The sequence below is a fragment of the Amyelois transitella genome, chromosome 3 (assembly GCF_032362555.1).
Source record: "Amyelois transitella isolate CPQ chromosome 3, ilAmyTran1.1, whole genome shotgun sequence".
NCBI lineage: Eukaryota > Metazoa > Arthropoda > Insecta > Lepidoptera > Pyralidae > Amyelois > Amyelois transitella.
This window is the reverse complement of record NC_083506.1, coordinates 1,047,594-1,068,765: the sequence shown is the minus strand read 5'-3', so window position 1 is coordinate 1,068,765 and position 21,172 is coordinate 1,047,594. Positions and strand designations below refer to the sequence as shown.

General features: G+C 38.8%; 1 protein-coding gene across 7 annotated transcripts in view; it reads left to right on the top strand.

Annotated features, from left to right (window-relative positions):
* The window catches only part of LOC106133368 (obscurin), a 144,588-nt gene that overhangs the window by 95,549 nt on the left and 27,867 nt on the right, over nt 1-21,172 (top strand). For 5 of the 7 annotated variants that reach the window (XM_060950165.1, XM_060950166.1, XM_060950155.1 and 2 more), the window contains 19 exons: nt 482-672; nt 1,101-1,256; nt 1,670-1,790; nt 2,593-2,753; nt 2,893-3,068; nt 3,434-3,602; nt 4,278-4,396; nt 5,234-5,953; nt 6,092-6,193; nt 6,413-7,228; nt 8,339-8,620; nt 8,947-9,180; nt 9,398-9,590; nt 10,211-10,392; nt 10,693-10,919; nt 11,579-11,754; nt 18,432-18,610; nt 19,308-19,433; nt 20,073-20,206. In XM_060950165.1, coding sequence (XP_060806148.1) covers nt 482-672; nt 1,101-1,256; nt 1,670-1,790; nt 2,593-2,753; nt 2,893-3,068; nt 3,434-3,602; nt 4,278-4,396; nt 5,234-5,953; nt 6,092-6,193; nt 6,413-7,228; nt 8,339-8,620; nt 8,947-9,180; nt 9,398-9,590; nt 10,211-10,392; nt 10,693-10,919; nt 11,579-11,754; nt 18,432-18,610; nt 19,308-19,433; nt 20,073-20,206 — 4,464 coding nt within the window. The remainder of the gene's footprint in view (nt 1-481; nt 673-1,100; nt 1,257-1,669; nt 1,791-2,592; nt 2,754-2,892; nt 3,069-3,433; nt 3,603-4,277; nt 4,397-5,233; nt 5,954-6,091; nt 6,194-6,412; nt 7,229-8,338; nt 8,621-8,946; nt 9,181-9,397; nt 9,591-10,210; nt 10,393-10,692; nt 10,920-11,578; nt 11,755-18,431; nt 18,611-19,307; nt 19,434-20,072; nt 20,207-21,172) is intronic. The other 2 variants (XM_060950163.1, XM_060950164.1) reach the window with 2 other exon arrangements.

Here is a 21,172-nt window from a genome sequence, read left to right as displayed (position 1 = left end):
TCATGCACTTTTAATGTGAAACAAGAGGTAGGTAAACAAGCAGACTTGTATAGTAAGATCTAAATTTTATTTCCTTTTTTATTAATCAGGTTTCTCTGTGTAAATAATAAGATCATATAACTTTCTTGGCGATCAATAACGATCATCGTCATTATCCAGCACTGTTAGGAGAGATCAATTTGTGTGATTTGAGTAAAGTAATCTTTAGGTACAGTCACATGCAGAGAAACATGACTAACCAAAAAAATCAAAGGTAGTTCAAGTTTCTCTGCTAACGACTATACTTAAGTACTTTCGTATTAACTTCTCAACTGCTTAAGCTTTGAAAGTTCCGAATTACTCCTTTCTGGATCAAAAAATTAATTTCCCGCGGCAAATGAGGGTGAACATTGGATTGGAGGTTCAGCAGCTAAGAGGTTAAGGTAAACTTCTATTTACACTTGCTACTTCTACCAACTCCAATTATATGAAATACTTCCAGGCTGGCAGCACCCACACTGTGACCATAGAGATCGAAGGCGCCCCCGCCCCAGACGTGAGCTTCTACAAAGATGGCGTCGAAATCAAGAGTTCAGAGAGAATCCAGATCGTGAAGGAATCCAACGAGGTGTACAAGATCATCATCAAGGATGCTAAACTGACTGACACCGGATCTTATTCTGTGGTTGCTAAGTATGTTTATTACACGCATATACATATCATCACGTCTATATCCCTTGCGGGGTAGACAGGGCCAACAGTCTCGAAAAGACTGATAGGTCACGTTTAGCTGGTTGGCTTAATGATAGAATTTGGATTCAAATAGTGACAGGTTGCTAACCCATCGAAGAATACCAAGAGGAATTCCATCATCCATGGGAACGAGATGGAGTTGTCCTATTCTTTTTTTATTGGTGCCGGGAACCACACGGTAAGTATTGCAGTCAACACTTAGATGGGACGTCAAGTGACACAAAATTTTAAACCAATTGCGGTCACCCACACAAACGACACGGACGCTACCCTACCTGTCTACCCCGCAAGGGATTTAAACGTGATTATATGTAACGTTATATTATAATGCCCTTCCAACCCTTAAACAATCAAATCGATCATAACAGGAACGAAGTGAACCAATGCTCTGACTTCTGGCAATGGCAAGTGACGTCACCGCCGCGCGTGCTCAAGAAGCTGGGCGGCGCCCGCGTGTGCGACGAGAAGGAGACCGTCACCTTCCAGGTGGAGGCCGAGGCTGAACCGGCGCCTACTGTCAAATGGTGGGTAGTTTGTTTGTTTGTTTGTTAATACCTTATTGTATATAACAAATTTATAGAAGTACATAGTATGACAACGGTGGAGATATCCTTAGTAGGGAAAGTCAACCAGTCATCCAAGTATCTGAAATGATTATATCTAAGTAAGTAGTAATATCTACAGCTAGTTATAACGTTAAAAACTTCATTAACAAAAATGAATACTAAAGTACAAGTAAATATATGTTTTTAAATAAATAATAATGGCTTAGGTAACAAATTCAAGAAGCACTTATAACTATCCCCTCTGCATAATAGTCCCCTACACATTTTATGGTTTGAATGCAGAGATATCATGCAGAATTATCAGCCGACATTTTCACAATGAGAGTAGACATATAGTTTACAGCAAAATTGACACTTCTATTTGTTTATAGGTTCAAGAACAAGACTGAGCTGGTTGAGTCTTCAACGGTGAAGATCTCATCATCCGGGTCTGCTCACTCATTGGTGGTGTCTTCAGCCGCCAGGTCCGACGCTGGGGAGTACTCCTGTGAGGTGGGTACATGCTCATTACATGCCGTGTTGGCGGGAATACAGACCTCAATCGGCGCCTTCCTAGCCTTAATATACATAATAGGAGGATCACATTTTAATTGATGATTGATGATAATATAAAAATTTGACTGTTAAGATTATTGTTCCATAACAAGGAAAATGTACTTATTATCAAATTAATGTAACAAGAACAAAGTTACCAGTTTACAAATATCATAAAGGTAAATTCGTTCTTTAAGCTAGGGTTACCACCTTACTAAACATTGCTCCAGTAATTGATAAAGTTCAATCGTAATTTTATAATATGATTAATCCGTAGAAGTCGCCATTCAGCCTATTTCAATATTGATATCATACGAATTTGTACTAATTTATTACACATGCACACAAAATTGTAACACATTGGTATCATGTTTGATGATTTTCGAAAATAAAACGATAATACCTATTATGTATTCCTCTTCCTAGAAGCCAATTTTTGAAAACTAATGAACCACTCTTTAATTACCTCCGTAATATTAGATAAAGAAATATATCTAACGGTGAGGGGAAACATCGTAAGTAAACCTGCATATTCAGGCAACTGAATGTGTAACCATGATCGATCCAATTAGGGTTAGGTTTACCTGCAAAGGTTGCGGAGCTCCGACTGGAGTAGCTTCGTGTAAACACCTGACCAATCCACGATCCATGGTCAAAGGCATACCCCAGGCTTCTCTCCAGAGAGGTGAGAATGCAAACGGATCTAAAGCCAGGAGGAATAAGAAACATATTACAACCATATTATCATTCTGCTCCCCAGATCCGCAACGTCCACGGGAGTGCTTCAGACTCGTGCCAGCTGAACGTGCGCACGGGACCATATTTTACCCAGAAGCTGAAGGACACTGTGGCCAGTGAAGGAGATGTTAATGTCGAGTTCACAGTCGCGGTCGATGCCTACCCCGAGCCCAGTGTAAAATGGTGAGAGTTAGCGGCAGAGCAAGTCTCTTAGTGAAGTCGAAAGAGATGGAGTGCCCCTATTCTTTTTTGTATTGGTGCCGGGAACCACACGGCACATCATATCACGACTCTATTTAATATTTTTCGTCCTTATACACAGGTACCTTGGCGACGTGGAGATCACGGAAAAGAAGTCGGTGTTCACGCGCGTGGACAGCGGCAACACTCACAAGCTAATCCTGAAGGAGGTCTCCGCGGAGTATTCTGGAAAGTACACGTGCAAGGTGTCCAACGAACTCGGGGCCGACCAGTGTGAAGCCACCTTTACTGTCAAAAGTTAGTATATTAAGTATTAATTTACTTAATACAACTTTTATGACCTTGCAATCACTCTTTTATGATTGATCTCTAAATAATCTAACCTAACCTAAGAAGAATAAAATATAGTGTTCGCGAAATAAATTGGAAAGTACACGTACATATCTAGCTTCATAACATTTCTTACCTCTGCCGAAAAACATATCAATGGCGTTATAGATCTCCCATGGATAAACGGATATTGTTTTTTTTTTTTTGTTGGTTTCAATTTATTATTACAGTTTGAAATTATGGTTTGATTAAAAAAAATTAAGTAACCATGCACACGGATTGGCTATATTTTGTCCCAGTTTGGCAAATACCAATTTCAACGTATTTTACAGGGAAACCCCGCATCACCAAGAGTTTGGTCGACATGACAGTAGATATCGGAAGCACTCTTAAACTGGACGTGGAAGTAGAAGGCTGCCCCGAACCCAAGGTCAAGTGGTTCAAAGACGGCAAGGAACTAACTACTGACGCTAGGATCAAGATTGAGAGAGACACACAGAGGTAATGTACTTCGCTTTCTTCTATCTCTCTCTTTTTGTGATCACGTTGATACCATTCTTTAGGCGTGGAAGTAGAAGGCTTTTGAACCCAAGGTCAGGTGGTTCAAAGACGGCAAGAAGCTAACTACTGACGCTAGGATCAAGGTTGTACTCTAAATTGTTTTGCTTGCATCCCAATCACCGCATAAACTGGAAGAGATGAAGTGCATCCTCTTCCAAACCGCACGGTTATGTTCAAGATTATGTGTATGAAAATTGAGTTGCCGGATAAGAAACAGTGTGATAAGGGAATGTTGTGATGTGAAAGAAGACGTAGGACTGGAATAGGAAAGGATATGTTGAGATGGTTTGGTCATGTGGAGAGGATGAATTAAAGCAGGTTGACTAAGCAAATATTCAAGGAGAGTGTGGATGGAAAGTTAGGAGTGGTAAGGCCTAGACGAATGTACCTTGATTAAATTAAGGACGTCGTGGCAAAAGGTCAAGAGAACCCGAAACCGCCAAAAGAGAGTTATGAATGTGGATAAAGCGAAAGAAGTATGCAGAGACCATGACAAGTGGAAAGATGTAGTCTCTGCCTACCCCTGTAATGTATGTAATGTCTAAATGTTGCAGACAAATAAAATTATATTCTATAAAAAAAATTTAATTGTCATTTCCAATTTTTAAAATACAGATTGGAAAACTATCACCTGACCGTGACCCTGGTGAAAGAGGAAGATGGCGGCGATTACGAAGTGCGCGCCGAGAACGAAATGGGTTCCGTTTCGTCCAAGAGCACCGTCACTATACACAGTAAGTTTTGGCATTCATCTCACAAACACCGATTACCGATACCGATTACCGATACGATTGAGTACCGATTGGGTAAAAAATTCGAATAAACTTAAGTTGATATGTGTGGGTATCTCTTTTCTTCAAGTGAAATTTGAACTAAAATTTCGAATACAAGTTAAAATCACTTGCAATACAAGATAAGAAAAGAAGTAATTTAATAAAAAGTTGATAGATACAAAACTTGTGTATCTTTCAACTTTCATACAAAAATGTACAACATTTTTGTTTCCCAAATTCTTACACTGTACACACTATAGTTTAGTTTCTTATGTTGACATTTTATTTCCAAGAAACAAAGTCACACTTGAAACATTTATTATTAATATGCTTGAAACTAGAAATGATTATGTGGCTATAGGTTTTGTAAGAAGAACGTAAAATTCGTTATTTCAAAAGCAAACATAATTGAGGCATTCCAGACACTAACCAACACAACACTTGAACACAATATTTTCGTCACAAATGGTAAGCAATCTTCAAACGTTTCACACATTGGCGATTCGATGGCAAACACCCGGTAATGTAGTAGTTTGCATTAACTGTATGATTTTATTTAGATTACTACCGCATCTTATTCGCACGGTATTTTGTTGTGGTGTCCCTAGATGCCATGAGGAATTGGTAGATTTTATATCCATTGAAGCATTCATTAGACTAGAATGCTGTAGTATGCACTTATGAACATCAATGCACCTGATCCTGCATTTTTTCACCAATCATTTGTGCTGTCCTTAATACATACCATCATATTTAATACAGTATTTATCATTTAGTTTTTTTCATGTCGTTTAATAGCCAGAGAAGTTCACACGAGATTGTCAAAGGAAGAAGTAATAGAAAATGAAGTTGAAGAAGATAGTAAAGCAAAGCAGTCTTTGGAAGAAAAAGTAGATGGGGAAAAGCAGGTTGCCAAGGAAGGAAAAACGAAATCGGAAGAAGCCGAAGAAAAATCTTTCTGGGATGACGATAAAGACGCAAAGGCGAAGAAGGTCGTCATTGAGGAAGTAGAATCACCAGCTCCAGTCAAAAGCCAAAAATCAGTAACTGAACCTGAAGAGGCCAAGAAGAAGTCATTTTGGGATGATGATGATGATGGAAAGCAAAAGAAACCTAAAATAGAAGAAGTCGATACACCTGTGAGTGGCAAAGGCGAAAAATCGTTTACAGAATCAGAAAAAGCTGAAGAAAAATCTTTCTGGGATGACACAGATGACGGCAAACAAAAGAAACCCATAATAGAAGAAGTTGATACGCCTGTGATTGGTAAAGGCAAAAAATCTCTCACAGAACCAGAGGTTGCTGAAGAAAAGTCTTTTTGGGATGAGAACCACAATGAGCAGATTAAGAAGCCAATCATAGAAGAAATTGACGTGGAAGAACAGACCAGCAAAAAGGGAGTTACCAAGCCTGAAGTTATTGAAGAAGTGCCTATCGATGAAGACCTTAAAACTTCCAAACGCAAATCGGTCAAAAAACAGTCTGTCAAGGAAGAACCGTTAAGTGCTGAAACAGAAGGTATAGATCGTAACGCTTTAGGCTTCATTCTTCAACTCTGCAAACAGCTTCTTGGCGAGAACTTTACATTATCGCATACAAATGTTGCATGCTTTTAACTTGTGTTTTAACAGTCCAAGTGTGATTTGTTATGTTTAGGGCGGGTTTTCGAAACTGTAACGACGTTCAAGTCAGGCAAGGATGGTTCGATTATAGTGTCTAAAGTCAGCAGCCATAAGTCCCACGACGCAATTATCACAGGTCAGTATTTAGCTTCCTCCTTTCTCTTCCTAGTTCTAACCTCATTATGTATATCGTAAATCTAACACCACAAAATATAATCGTTTAATATTAAGAACTATCTCTTATAAATAGAAGGATTAAAATTAAACGCATTAATTTTCATCGCATGTCTAACCTTTTAATCATTCATATCTCTAGATTATTACTCTGGATTTGAACATATATTTTAACTGGTAGGTCCAGCAGAAACGCGCACGTTGCATAAAATGACATCATCCGCTGTTTTTTACGATGACGATTACGGTGGTAGAAAGATCATTGAACCCACTAAACCTCATACGACTTCATTGGAAGTTGAAGAAATAGCTAGCCACAGCTATTTCATGTCTGACCTGGGAAATTACACGATACCTGATCACATCAGAAGAGGTGTCTACGGTATCATTGAAGAACCACAAACTGACTCAGAAGCTGATAATAACTCTAGATGTGGGAGAACACATGGAAGTAGAACCATATCAATTATGTCTGTTTCCGAAGATGAATCAAGTTGGCATAATGATTCCCTTTCACGAGATATATCTATTGAGGACCTATCAAAATCTATTTTCGATATTGATGATACTAAAAAAGTATTCAGTAAAGATTCATACGTGCGCCAGTCATCATTCAAAGAGGACTACTTCACGGACGAGGGCGAAGAAGAATCCTTAATTTACAAAGAAAAAAGTCACAAAATATACGAGAATGATATCACTGAGAAACTAATTAATATCTCGAAAGAGTTTGACGAAAACGAAATCAAAAACATAGATGATAGAATTAATGATGTAAAGAATCGTATCATAGAAGAGTTAGTATTAGGGCCTGTAAAAAATTATGATTATATAACTAAAGATATAACAGAATCTACTGTGGAGAAAAAGAAAAAACAAGGAAATAAACTATTTAGCTTAGAGGAAGAAGTAGATGAAGATATAGAGGAGCTGTTGAGGCGAAGTCGGAGACAAAGGAGCATTCTCGATGAGATACTAACCGAAGAAGACGAAAAAGGTAAATTCCATGTCAATATGGTAATCCAAAAGACGAAATAACGGTTTAAAGAACGGCTGATTTGATAACGCTAGTCAATGTCTCTCGGGGGTCGAGTGATAACATCGCTTATGAATCAGATTTAGAAATTGCTATATTCCGCTTACTGGTCTGCCATGACACGGAGATCGTCCATGCATTTTATCTTCAAACCTGACACCAGAATTATTAGGGATACTAGTTTGACAACTCATTTTTGCCATATTAGAAATGATAAAATTCCGTGCGTCTTATTATAATTCTATTTTCATCTGTTTCTTCAATTTCATCTTATTTCAAGACTCCACATCGAACATTCATAACCCCTTATTATTTATCTGTCAAATTAGTGTCTTTAATTCTATAGTCGGGTATAGTCATTGTATTTACTAATGCCCTGTCGTATGTCTGTTTTAGCGCGCATGCGTAATAACATTCCCTTCTGGCATACTAATACTCGGACTTGGAGACTGAGGCATTAAGATTGGCAGACACCAGTACATCATCCAGGTAAACAGATTTGTTTATGTTGCATGGTGTTGCTGCATGAAAAAACAACGCTTTTTTATGTTCTCACTGGTCTTTCAAATCCGTCGGTTCAAGGTATGTTAAATACAGATAGACACAAAAACAGATTTACTCTTTCAAGCAGCTTTCTCTTATCTACAGGTATAGGTGAGTTTTCGGTTTCATCGTCAATAAATTTCCAAATAACTGCTGTATATACTGCGACGTCTATAATGATTCTTTGTAAATAATATGTTTTCTTTTAGGCGCTTCAATCTGTTGCTTTACAAAGGTATCTTCGAACTGTCTGTCCGTCTTGCGAATTTTGTACATAGGCTCTGTCGTTCGACTGTTATATTTTATAAGTGTTTCTTATCGAGTAAAAAATCTTTTTACACAATAAAAGCAAGAAGATTACCATCTTCACAAAATTGTCTTTTTAAATATTCTTCAGTTTAGTATCAGTCTACAAAAAGATTTCGTATTAATTTTTGTTTTATCAGTCACATTTGTGTTCTAATTAATCTCGACTTTCCAAATTTTTCCTGTCATCATTTCCACTTCTAACTCCTGATTACCTTCCAGCACCCCCCACAATCAACGGCAGCAGTATGAAGGACGGTCACGCGTATGAATCTCTTCCCCTAGTCTACACGGTACAAGCCTCAGGGTCTCCGAAGCCCACAGTGCGCTGGCTCCTCAACGGGCAAGAAGTGAAGCCTTGCAACCGTGTCCACATCACCAATGACGGTGATGAGTATAAGCTGGTGATTGACAGTGTGGCGATGCAAGACGCTGGAACTTGGCAGTGCGAGGTCGGCAACGATTTGGGCAAGAAGGTCCTGCAGGCTGAACTCTCTGTCTCGCGTGAGTGAGATTTATTTACGTAAAATTTAAATGGCTATAATGACTATCATTTGGTCGGACATTTGAAGAAAAACTTGCTATGTTCTTAAAGATTCATGAGTATCATTATGTATTTTAGCTTGACCCTGTAAGTAAATAAAACTAATAATATGATCCTAGATTCAATCTGCATCTGCTGTCCTTTCAAGTTTAAATTTGGGCTTAATTTTTTTGGACCAATATCGCAATATAGAAACCCAATCTACCAAAGGTGACCCATTATAATTCAGGTACCCTTTAACAGTGAACTGAAATTACTCTTTTTAACAAAATCATCATCTTCACAGCCGTAAGCGAGTACCGTAAGCCGATCTTCACTACCCCATTAGAAGCGCAAAGCGTCATGCAACGCGAGCCGGTCACCATGAAGGCCGTATGCACAGCCGATCCACTACCTCACGTGGCCTGGCTTCTCAACGGAGTGGAGATCACGCCTGACGCGACAGTGGTCACCGATGTAGAATCTAAGGAACTGGAGCACGGCCTTAAAGAATGCACCTTCACTTTATCTATTCCCACTGGTAAGTGTCTCATTTCTTTTTGTAATATGAGATCGTTAGGATAAAAGATTTGGACGAACTGTATTTTTTAGCAGAAACTGTCGATAAGACCACTTTTAACTTTTCAAATAATGTATTACCAAATTTTTCAATTATCTAGGTTTAGGTAAAACGACACAGAACTTAACACCTGTGCAATCAAATAGTCATAATTTTACTAACATTTGTTATTTCGTAGGTCGACACGCCGATACTGGGGTGTACACAATCCAAGCCAAGAACAAATATGGCGTCGGCGAAAGCTCCGCTCGTCTGGACATCCTTCTCAGACCGGAAATCGAGGGTCTTAGTCCTGACCTGATAGCCCAACCTTATGAAGAGACCACTTTTGTCGCTAAAGTCAGGGCCAACCCTATCGCCGAGGTCAAATGGTATGGTTATGTTTAATAATTTTTTTACCAATATCGTTCGGGTTCTCCAGCAAATGTTAGGAAAGTCAGGCTCCCGCTTCGTAGCTTCGCGTCAAAAGCGCATTCTAGGCTCCTAACAGTGGTAATTTAACCAGGATTTACTCTACGAGAAAGAAGATTCTGAAAATCGCATTGTAACTACGCTACCTTTGTATAATATTACGCCGTGATAACCATCACGGCGCTTTTCATGTCATGCGTTTGATCGCCCGCGTTTGAATGCTTACACGCTCCTGGCTAGCCGCAGGAACAAGTTTTAGCAGTGTCGTGCATTTCGCCAGTAAGTCAATTTTGTTTGCGTATAATAATATAAATCTATGCGCACTCCATGCGACTGACCCGCGTCACAGTAAAAACAACACTGAAGGCAGAAGAACTGCCCGCATCCGAAAAGCACGCACGTGGGATGCGCGCCCGCAGCTAATCTGCGTTCTTCTGCCTTCTATACGCGTGATAGGAAAACCATATAAAAAATGTTTGGTTGCAGGCAGACGAAAAGGGCCCTATTTTTCTGATAATTTCCCATTGAAATAACGCACAACGATAGAACTTATTACTTTAATGTTTCATTCCATGTATAGGAGCAAAGACGGCTACGTTATTCAGCCATCGTCAGACCGCTACGAGATCGTGGAAGACAAGCCTTCGGAGACCTACTCCCTGGTGGTGAAGAAAGTGAGCATGGAAGACGTTGGTCTTTACACCATCACGGCCACTAATGAGCATGGTGAAGCGTCGAAACAGGCCAATCTTTGTGTGCATAGTGAGTGAATCAACTTGTAATATTAATAAGATAGTTAATGGCATAGACGTAGTAAAAAAGGCGGATGGAGTGTGGCTTGAAAATAATTGAAGCATCGTAATGGCGGCGTTGTACACATGTGTACACATGTGTAGCATATTATTGGTGCTTCATTTTGCCGTATAGTAAAACTCCGTCTGCTTTTTTTCTACGTCTTTTGTTCATGGTACTCGTATAATGGTTAACTTCAAAGCTGCTAGGAATTCTGGAAAACGTCATCTTTTTTATCTTCTTAGCAATTAATTTTCAACATTTTCACAGCCGGAGAGCCGGTCTTTACTAAGCCGCTCCAAAGGCAAGTGGTCCGCGACTACGAAGACTGCACCCTGAAGGTTCGCTGTGAAGGCGTCCCCAAGCCGGAGATCCAGTGGTTCGTGGACGGGAAACCTGTGGAGAATGATGACAGGCACACCATCAACACTGAAATTGAGGGGCAAGTGAATAGTACGTTGGAGATCAAGCACTTTAATGCCAGCGACGCTGGGAAGGTACAGTATTTTTAATAGTCCGTTTGATATTGTGTCTGTGGTCGGACCTTGCAGCAAATTCAGACGATTAAATAATTATGAATAATATTGCTTAGTAATGGGATAAATTACGTCTAAAACATAATTCACCAACACTTCGAAGAGTTTGAAAGAAAACAATACTCCACATAAAAGATTCTCCAATGGTCGGTCAGGAGATTGACCGACAAGATGTTTCTTCTAACAATCGCGTCTGTCTCTATGTAAGTATATATGTACGCTTCGATCTTTAAAACTACACAACGGATTTAGTAGCAGTTTTTTTTAAGATACAGTGATTCAAGAGGAAGATTTATATGTATTGCTACCCATGCTAAGTCGGGGCGGGTCGCTAGTTCTCATATAAGAATTTAAAAGTAAATGTCACAGTTCTTTTTTAATGTAGACAATGTGCATTCGTCCATGATTTGGATTTAAGAGATCTATATTTGTATATTGACGTCCGATGAAAATGCTGCAGTGTAGTTTGTTCCGCCGCGTCTTCTACACATGCGCTTTGGAAGCGGTAGCAGTTATAATTAGATTTAAGTGATGTGACGTCAATAAGTGATACCTTGTATCCAATTTTGAAAATAAATCCATTCTATTCTATTCTACTATGTATAACTATATCTCCACAGTACAAAGTGCGCGCGGTGAGTTTAGCCGGCGAGGCTGCCTGCGAGGCTGAGATCAGCCTGGCCCAGGCCAGCCCCAGCTTCGTGAGGAAGCTGGAGCCGCAGAAGGACGTGGATGAAGGAGAGCCTCTCGAGCTGAAGTGCAAGGTGGACGGCAGCCCTATGCCTACTGCTCAATGGTGAGATTTGGGTCTATAAATTTTATTAATTTATTTTTATTTTATTCGGAATACATACAGTCATATGTCTTAATTTAAAAATATAAATAGCTAAAATTGTTCTAGTAATAGTTATGGTCTACCCGAGAGAATACATTGTTACGATCAATTGGTGTTCGATGTTCAAATGCATTGTCCAATTGATAGGAGTTGTCATTATGTGAATCAGTTGCAAATAAACAATCATCCCGTCTACACGTTGGTTTTCCTTTAAAGAGTAGTACAAACCATAGTAACCCTTATTCAACCGTACATATGGTCGCAATTCGGCCGGATGTTATCGATACATAGACCAATGACTGAAGCTCTGCGTGAAAAATTGAACTATCGAAGTGAAGCTATTTTATAAAATAAATAACATCAAGTGATTTGTCGTATTTAAATGTAAAGAAATAATATATTATCAAGTGATTGCCTTGTGATTTCGTAAGACTTTATTGGTAAAATATAAAGACATTTGCAATTTGACATTGTGACATTTTATAGTGAGTTTGCAATTACGCGTATGGAAAATGTTTTACATTTATGGACATATTAAACAAAATTAATGTAATTACCGTTCATCGCATCAAGTTATGTGTGGACTTAGAACGTGAAATATATTGTTGGATAGTTAGAAGTTCGCTAAGACAACCGAACCTTTCACTCACTCACTATGGAACAATTACGTGTCATAGAAAATCTTGCAAGCCAGTTAAAGAAAACCCAATCAAATCTGAAAAAATGTCCTAAAACAAGACTCACAAAAGGATATATAGAGAGTAAATTAGAATGCATACATGAATATTGGGAGAAATTTCTCGAGGCACATTCATCATTGATTCAAGAAACGGACATAGAAAAGCATGACAACATCCCGTATTTAGCCAATGAGGAATTTGACATAATCGAAGAACTTTATTTATGTATCAAAGGCGATTTGAAAGATATGCTGGAAAAGTTAACGCCGACAACGGTATCACAATCTGCGCGTAGTTCTCCTCAACATCCCTCGCCCTCGAATTTAAGCTGTGCAAAGTTACCAAAAATAGAACTTCCAAAATTTTCGGGGAAATATGAAGAATGGGCTAATTACGACGATTTATTTTCATCGCTTGTAGACAACGACAATTCACTGAGCAAAGTGCAAAAACTACACTATTTGAAAGCGAGTGTCACTGGTGAGGCTGAGGCATTATTAAGGCATATTCAGGTGACTGAAGCTAATTATGATCAAGCACGAGAAATTCTTAAAAATCGTTACGCCAATAAACGCCTAGTTGTGAATTCTTTACTCAAACGTTTATTTGGACAAAAGAAATGTGCTAGTCAGACTGCAACTCAAATCAAGATGCTTCTAGACACTACCGAAGAATGTTTGAATGGCCTTATAAATGAAGGAATATCTACTACTTCGTGGGATCCAGTTATTATTCATCATGTGGTGCAAAAATTAGATTTTGAGAGTCATAAGTCATGGGAAGAACACGCTTATAAATTGAAACCTAATGAATTACCTAGTTGGCGTGACTTGAAACAATTCCTAGAAGGGAAATTTAGAACACTGGAGCTGGTTACTAACACAAACAATCCGATAACTTCCATCACAAGAGAGAAGACTCAAGCATTTAAGGGCAAGTCATTTCACGTAGCGGCCGCAGCAACATCTTCGGTCCAGACCTGTATTAACTGTAATGAAGACCATACCTTAAGTCACTGCAAGGTATTTGGTAAACTGCAGCCGCGGGAAAGAAGTGAATTTGTAAGAAACAAAAGCCTATGCTTCAATTGTTTAGCTGAAGGTCATTCAGCATGGAAATGTCGTTTGCCAGTTACCTGTCGTATCTGTAAGAGAAAACACCACACTTTGCTTCACGAAAAGAGGGAATCCCAAACTACAGACAATGTACAAACTCACCACAGCCAACTTGATGACACAAAAGATGAACAACAGGAAGACGAAGAAACAAACGACGCAATAGCAACTCATTTCACAGCGAAGAAGTCTACAGCTTTGCTCGCTACCGCATTGGTCCCTGTAAGAGATGAGAAAGGATACATAACAATATTGCGCGCGTTAGTAGATCCGGGATCCCAAGCTAATTTCATTAGCGAAAGAGCAACTCAAACATTAAAAGTAAAGAGAACATTGGCTAAAGGAAACATCACAGGTGTGGGTTCAACCAAGACTACAGTTAAGCACGTGGTACAGCTGGAACTTTTATCCAATCATAATGATACGTTCAAGCTCGGTATGAAAGCCTATGTTATGGCCACACAATTGACCACACACCTGCCAACAAAGACTATTAAGATACCATCAAACAATTGGACACATTTACGAGGACTCACCTTAGCTGATCCCAACTTTAATGAAGTAGGAAGAATCGACCTTCTTCTCGGTGTTGAAGTTTGTTCCCAAATTTTGAAGAATGAATTAATCAAAGGTCCCCTAGGTTCACCATGCGCTCAAAACACACACCTTGGTTGGATCTTATTTGGAGCAATACAAGACACATCTTCCTCTGAAGAAATAATTGTCATGCATCATCAGCTAGACATAGACAACATGCTGAAGAGCTTCTGGGAAATAGAGCCTGACACAAAGAAGAAATATACAAAGGAGGAAGAGAGATGTGAACGTCTATTTGAAGAAACATATAGTAGACAAGAAGAAGGGAGATACGTGGTAAAATTACCATTTAAGACTGATAATCCTCAATGTCGAAACGGAAACACTAGAGAGATAGCTATTAGAAGATTAGAACAAATAGAAAAAAGAATTAGGAAGGACAAATTATTGAAGGAAGAATACACAAAAGTATTTGAAGAATATAAAACATTAAATCATCTAGAAGAAGTTCCGGAAAATGAAAAGAACAATCCAGCAGTATATCTTCCTCACCACGCAGTGATAAAACTAGATAGGGATACGTCTAAGGTCCGTATAGTGTTTGATGCATCATCAAAAGGTTCAAATCACGTATCTCTTAACGATGAACTGATGGTTGGACCACAAATACAGGAAGATATGAGATCGCTTATTATAAGGTGGAGAATGAAACGAGTTTGTTTTACGGCAGATGTCCAAATGATGTATAGGCAAATTTTAGTAACAAAAGAAGACGCAGACTTTCAACGCATTCTCTGGCGAGACACCACTGGAACAATAAGAGACTATCGCCTTTTAAGAATTACTTTCGGCACAGCTTGTGCTCCTTACTTGGCGGTGAAGACGCTCCAACAAATCGCAAAAGATGAAGGCAAGGAACATCCAGTGGCAGCAAAAACGATCCACGAAGACTTTTATATGGATGACCTGATGTCTGGATCAGATACTGTGCCTGAAGCTTTAGACACAGCGATGAATATAGCTGAAATTCTTAAAAGAGGAGGTATGAATCTACAAAAATGGACATCTAATAGCTCAGAATTTCTTAAACAGATTAAGCCGTCTAACAGAAGTATAAAAGTTAAATTAGATACCAAGTTAGATGGGATGACGAAAGCACTTGGAGTTTCCTGGAATATGGGGGAAGACGTGTTTCAGTATAATTTTCAGTTGCCTCATTTAGAAAAAGTCATAAATAAAAGAACTATATTAGCAGAGATCCAACGCCTCTTCGATCCGCTCGGTTGGCTGGCCCCTGCATTGCTTCCTGCAAAAATATTAATACAAAAGTTATGGTTAAAAGGAGTCGGCTGGGATGATGATCTCGATTCTGAAACAAAAGAGGAATGGATTAATATAAGAAATAGTTATGAACACCTAAAACAAATAAAATTAAAGAGATGGATGAACACTACTCAAGACAATTTAAATGAGGTCACTGTGCATGGGTATTGCGATGCGTCTAATAAAGCTTATGGAGCAGTTGCTTACCTTAGAGCCCGAACTGATGATGGAAATTTTAAGATAAGCCTCATCGCTGCTCGAACAAGAGTTGCGCCAGTTAAGCCAGTATCTTTACCGAGGCTGGAATTGTGTGGTGCAGTTCTTTTATCGCAATTGCTGAAACAAATTAGTGAAGCTACTCGAATACCTAAAGATCAGTTTTTTGCATGGACTGACTCCACGATAGTTTTAGCATGGTTGGAAGGGGATCCGATTCGATGGCAAACTTTTGTCAGAAATAGAGTGATTACAATTTTAGACAACATTGGAAACAAATGGTATCATGTCCGAACTGATGAGAATCCCGCTGACCTGGCTTCTAGAGGTTTATTACTACCTGATTTACAAAACAATCTATTGTGGTGGCAGGGACCAAACTGGCTGAAGAATGAAGAGCTACCTGTGAAGAAAATGAACAACTTAATAACAGAATTAGAGATAAGAAGAGATATATTAGTAAATACTAAAGTACAAGATAATTATATAGAAGATGATAAAGATAATAAAGAATTTTTACTTACCAAATTTGAAGATTTTGACACGTTGATAGAACTGTTAAAAACAATAACTTACTGCAAAAGATTTCTAAAGTATAAAAGTTGTGGAGTTCAAACTTTAGATGTACCTATAACAACGGAAGAGTTGGAAAGCGCACTCGATGTGTGCATAAGAATTGTACAGAAAAAGGATTTTGAAGAAGAAATGGTTGATCTAAGGAAAAGATGCAGGGTTAAAAGGAGAAGCAATCTTAAATCCTTACATCCTTTCATTGACGCAAATAATATTCTCAGGGTGGGCGGTAGGATTCGCCATGCTAATTTGAATAACTCGAAGAAGAACCCTATAATATTAAGTGCAAAGAATCCTTTAACATTACTTCTTGTGGCAGATGCTCATGTAAAGACATTACACGGCGGAATTCAATTAATGTTGACATTTCTGAGGGAAAGGTACTGGATTATCAATGCTAAAAGAACAGTAAAATCCTGCATTCATCGATGTTTAATTTGTGCCAAACAGAGTGCTGCTACTAGAACACAACTCATGGGTGATCTACCGAAAGAACGTGTGACTCCAGCTAGACCCTTCTGTAATAGTGGCGTTGATTTTGCCGGTCCTTATCAGGTACTAATGTCAAAAGGCCGAGGTGCAAAAACCAGCAAGAGTTACATTTCAATTTTTATATGCATGGCTACGAAAGCTATTCACCTAGAACTTGTAGGTGATTTAACATCAGAAGCCTTTATAGGAGCTTTTAAGAGATTTGTAGCAAGAAGAGGCAAATGTACCAACCTGTGGAGAGATCAGGGACGTAATTTCATCGGCGCCAACAAAGAATTAGCACTGGAATGGAAAGAAGCTAAATTAGAGTTTGAAGGAGAAATTTCAGAAAAACTTGCATTGGACGGCACTCAGTGGCACTTCATCCCGGCGCATAGTCCCACCTTTGGCGGACTTTGGGAAGCAGGCGTCAAGTCTCTGAAATATCACCTGAAAAGGATACTTAATACCCACCTGACTTTCGAAGAACTGAGTACAATTTTATGTCAGGTGGAGGCTTGTTTAAATTCGAGACCACTGTGCCCAGTTAATGATACAAATCCAGATAGTTTTGAAATTCTTACCCCTGGACATTTCTTGATTGGTGAGGCCCCTATAGTAGTACCGTCTCGCCAGAAAAATTTCACTTCTATGAGTCATTTATCCAGATGGCGTTATACGCAGAAATTACTTAATGAGTTTTGGACCAGATGGCAAGATGAGTATTTGTCTCGACTTCAACAAAGACCCAAATGGTTAAGAAAGGTAGACGAGTTTAAAATCGGTCAAATAGTTCTCATCAAAACTGATGGGCTGCCTCCCGGTAAATGGCTACTTGGACGAGTAACGGAGAAACATCCCGGAACTGACGGTATAACCAGGGTTTACAGTGTTAAAAGCGGTGATAAAATTGTGAAAAGACCTATCACCAAGTTATGTCTATTGCCTATTGATAGTGAATAATGAACTTTGTTTATTTCATAGAATTATTTTCATGTTTAGTTTCATTTAACGAAAGGGCTAAGTTAATTTCATTATTTAGTTACAATATGGCATGTAGGTTTTACTTATAAATTGTTATAAGAAAGTTAAATAAGTAATATTTAGTTTTATATACTTTTTGTTTAAAGTTTATTATAGCTGTTAGGTACTTAATGCAAATGTTGATTCTAAGAATAACATGTTCTTTCATTATTTTTGTTATTTAAAGGCCTGTAACAGCCCTTTGGCGGGCGGAATGTTCGATGTTCAAATGCATTGTCCAATTGATAGGAGTTGTCATTATGTGAATCAGTTGCAAATAAACAATCATCCCGTCTACACGTTGGTTTTCCTTTAAAGAGTAGTACAAACCATAGTAACCCTTATTCAACCGTACAATTGGTTTATACGAAATTTGAAAAATAGAAATTAACGGAAACGGATTATAGTAGACTAGCTGTTCCCGCGACTTCGTCCACACGGAATAGTTATTTTGGGCATCATTGAAGCGCTCAAGAATGAATAATTTTCCCCGATTTTTATCACATTCTCCATTATTTCTTCGCTCCTAATAGTTGCAGCGTAAAATATATAGCCTAAAGCCTTCCTCGATAAATGGTCTATTCAACACAAATATAATTTTTCAATTCGAACCAGCAGTTCCTGAGATTAGCGCGTTCAAACAAACAAACAAACTCTTCAGCTTTATAATATAGATCTGAATCGTGTCCGCTCGCCCCAGGTTCAAAGACGGCGTTCCCATCGCGGAACACGACGCGCGCGTCGCCGTGAGTGCGCAGGCGGACGGCGCGCTGCGGCTGGCGGTGGCGCGCGCGCAGCCCGCCGACTGCGGCGCCTACCGGCTGCTGCTGTCCAACGTGCACGGCGACTGCAGTGCTCTGTGCGCCGTCGCCGTCAACCGTCAGTATACAATCTGTCTTTTTTCCATTTTCTTCTTTGTTATTTTTACATACATACATACATACATACATATCATCACGTCTATATCCCTTGCGGGGTAGACAGAGCCAACAGTCTTGAAAAGACTGAATGGCCACGTTCAGCTATTTGGCTTAATGATAGAATTGAGATTAAAATAGTGACAGGTTGCTAGCCCATCGCCTAAAAAAGAATCCCAAGTTTGTAAGCCTATCCCTTAGTCGCCTTTTACGACATCCATGGGAAAGAGATGGAGTGGTCCTATTCTTTTTTGTATTGGTGCCGGGAACCACACGGCACATTTGTTATTTTTTTTATAATAATTAGTTTATTATAATAAGTATTAGTTTTTTCACCTTTCTTTTCGTTGTGACAATCGAACCGCTTGAAGACTTTTAATCAGTCTTCGTTAAATAATATTCATGTTGAGTTTCGTGTGGTTCCCGGCAATAATAAATAGGAGCACACCAAGTATTTTCTATGGATGTCGACTAAGGAAGGACTCACAACCTTAGTGAACAAGATAGCCCACAGCATAATGTTCCTCTTTTGTCAACATTTTGTTTTGACAAATATTAAACTGGTTGCCTTTCTCCTAGAAAATCAGTTTATCTCTTAGTAAACAATCGCAATACACGTTTTTTATCTCACCGTACCTATCAAAATATTTTTATTATAGCAACTCCAAGGAAACCATCGTTCAGCCAGGAGTTGGAAGACGTAAAGGCGGTGGTCGGGCAGCCTTTGAAACTTGAAGCGAGGGTCATGGCGTTCCCCGCGCCGGAGGTCAAGTGGTTCAAAGATGGTCAGTATTACAATTCTGTACAGTTTTATGTATAAATTGAATTGAAAATTATAAATCCACCATTTTATGGTATATCAATAATATTTTTTTGATTATCAGCAACTCTGTCATCTTAATTATAAATATTTGACGGCCTCTGTGGCGCAGCGGTAGTGCCCTTATCTGTGACACCGGTGGTCCCGGGTTCGATTCACGGCCAAGGCATGATGAGAAATGAAGTTTTTCTGATTGGCCTGGGTCTTGGATGTTTATCTACAAGTATTTATTATTAATATACAAATATCTCGTAACACAAGTTTCGAACTTACTTTGAGGCTAACTCAATCTGTATAGTTTGTCCCGTATATATTTATTAAAAAAAAATATTTAATGTATCAGATACTTTTGAGGAAAGGGGAAAAACTAACGGGAGAACTGATTGTATTCTGTTTCTATCCTGATTCCAGATTAAAAAAGGGAAATACTTTAAAATGGATCCATAATCTGTAACCATTTGCCGAAGCATCATATTAAAGAACTTCTGTAAAAAAAAATGACTAAATATGTCTCTTGAAAATTTGACGTACCATTTTTTTCAATGTATATATATGTATATACAAACAAACAAATCGGTTCCTCATCATAACGTTCTGGTTCCAGGCCTCCCCATCCGCCCCTCGCAAGCGGTGAACTTCATCAATCAGCCGGGCGGCGTCATCGGTCTCAGCATCGACAATTGTAAGCCCGAGCATGCTGGACAATACTCCTTGACAGTCACCAACAAGTTGGGAGAGGTAAATAGCGTTCCTAGACTCTGATAGGTTACTTACTCCACATCATTACCACGGTGATGATAATCTTACGAGACATATTTGTAACCTGACTAACTAACTCATATACATTATATATAATCACGTCTATATCCCTTGCGGGGTAGACAGACTAACTTACTCATAGAATACAATTCGCATTGAAATAACTAGTTCTACATTCATTCAATGTTTTTTTTATGTAGACAATGTGCATTGGTCCATGATTTAGATTTAAGAGATCTATATTTGTATATTGACGTCCAATACTCCTTGACAGTCACCAACAAGTTGGGAGAGATATATGGCGTTCCTAGACTCTGATAGGTTACTCCACGTCTTTAGCAGGCTGATGAAAATCTTACGAGACATATTTGTAACCTGACTAACTAACTCTTAGAATACAATTCGCATTGAAATAACTAGTTGTACATTCATTCATGTTTTTTAATGTAGACAATGTGCATTCGTCCATGATTTAGATATAAGAGATCTATATTTGTATATTGACGTCCGATGAAAATGCTGAAGTGTAGTTTGTTCCGCCGCTTCTACTCATGCGCTTTGAAAGCGGTAGCAGTTATAATTAGATTTCAGTGATGTAACGTCAATAAGTGATACCTTGTATCCAATTTTGAAAATAAATCTATTGTAGGTATTCTATTCAATCGAGTTTGGATAAATCATGGCCATAGCTGAACCAGGGAAAAGAAGGCTTGCTAGTTTGTTTGTAGTATCAAGATGGAATGTTAGTTGCTTCATCGTAATAAAATTATCCTCGCCCTGAAATAAGTTCATGGACATAAGGTGGCCCGGAAAATATTGAGATCATGTTTACCTCATTATGGCCTCTGTGGTGCAGTGGTAGTGTGTTTGGATGTAACACCGAAGGTCCTGGATTCGAATCCCGGCCAGGGCATGATGAGAAACGAACTTTGTCTAATTGGCCTG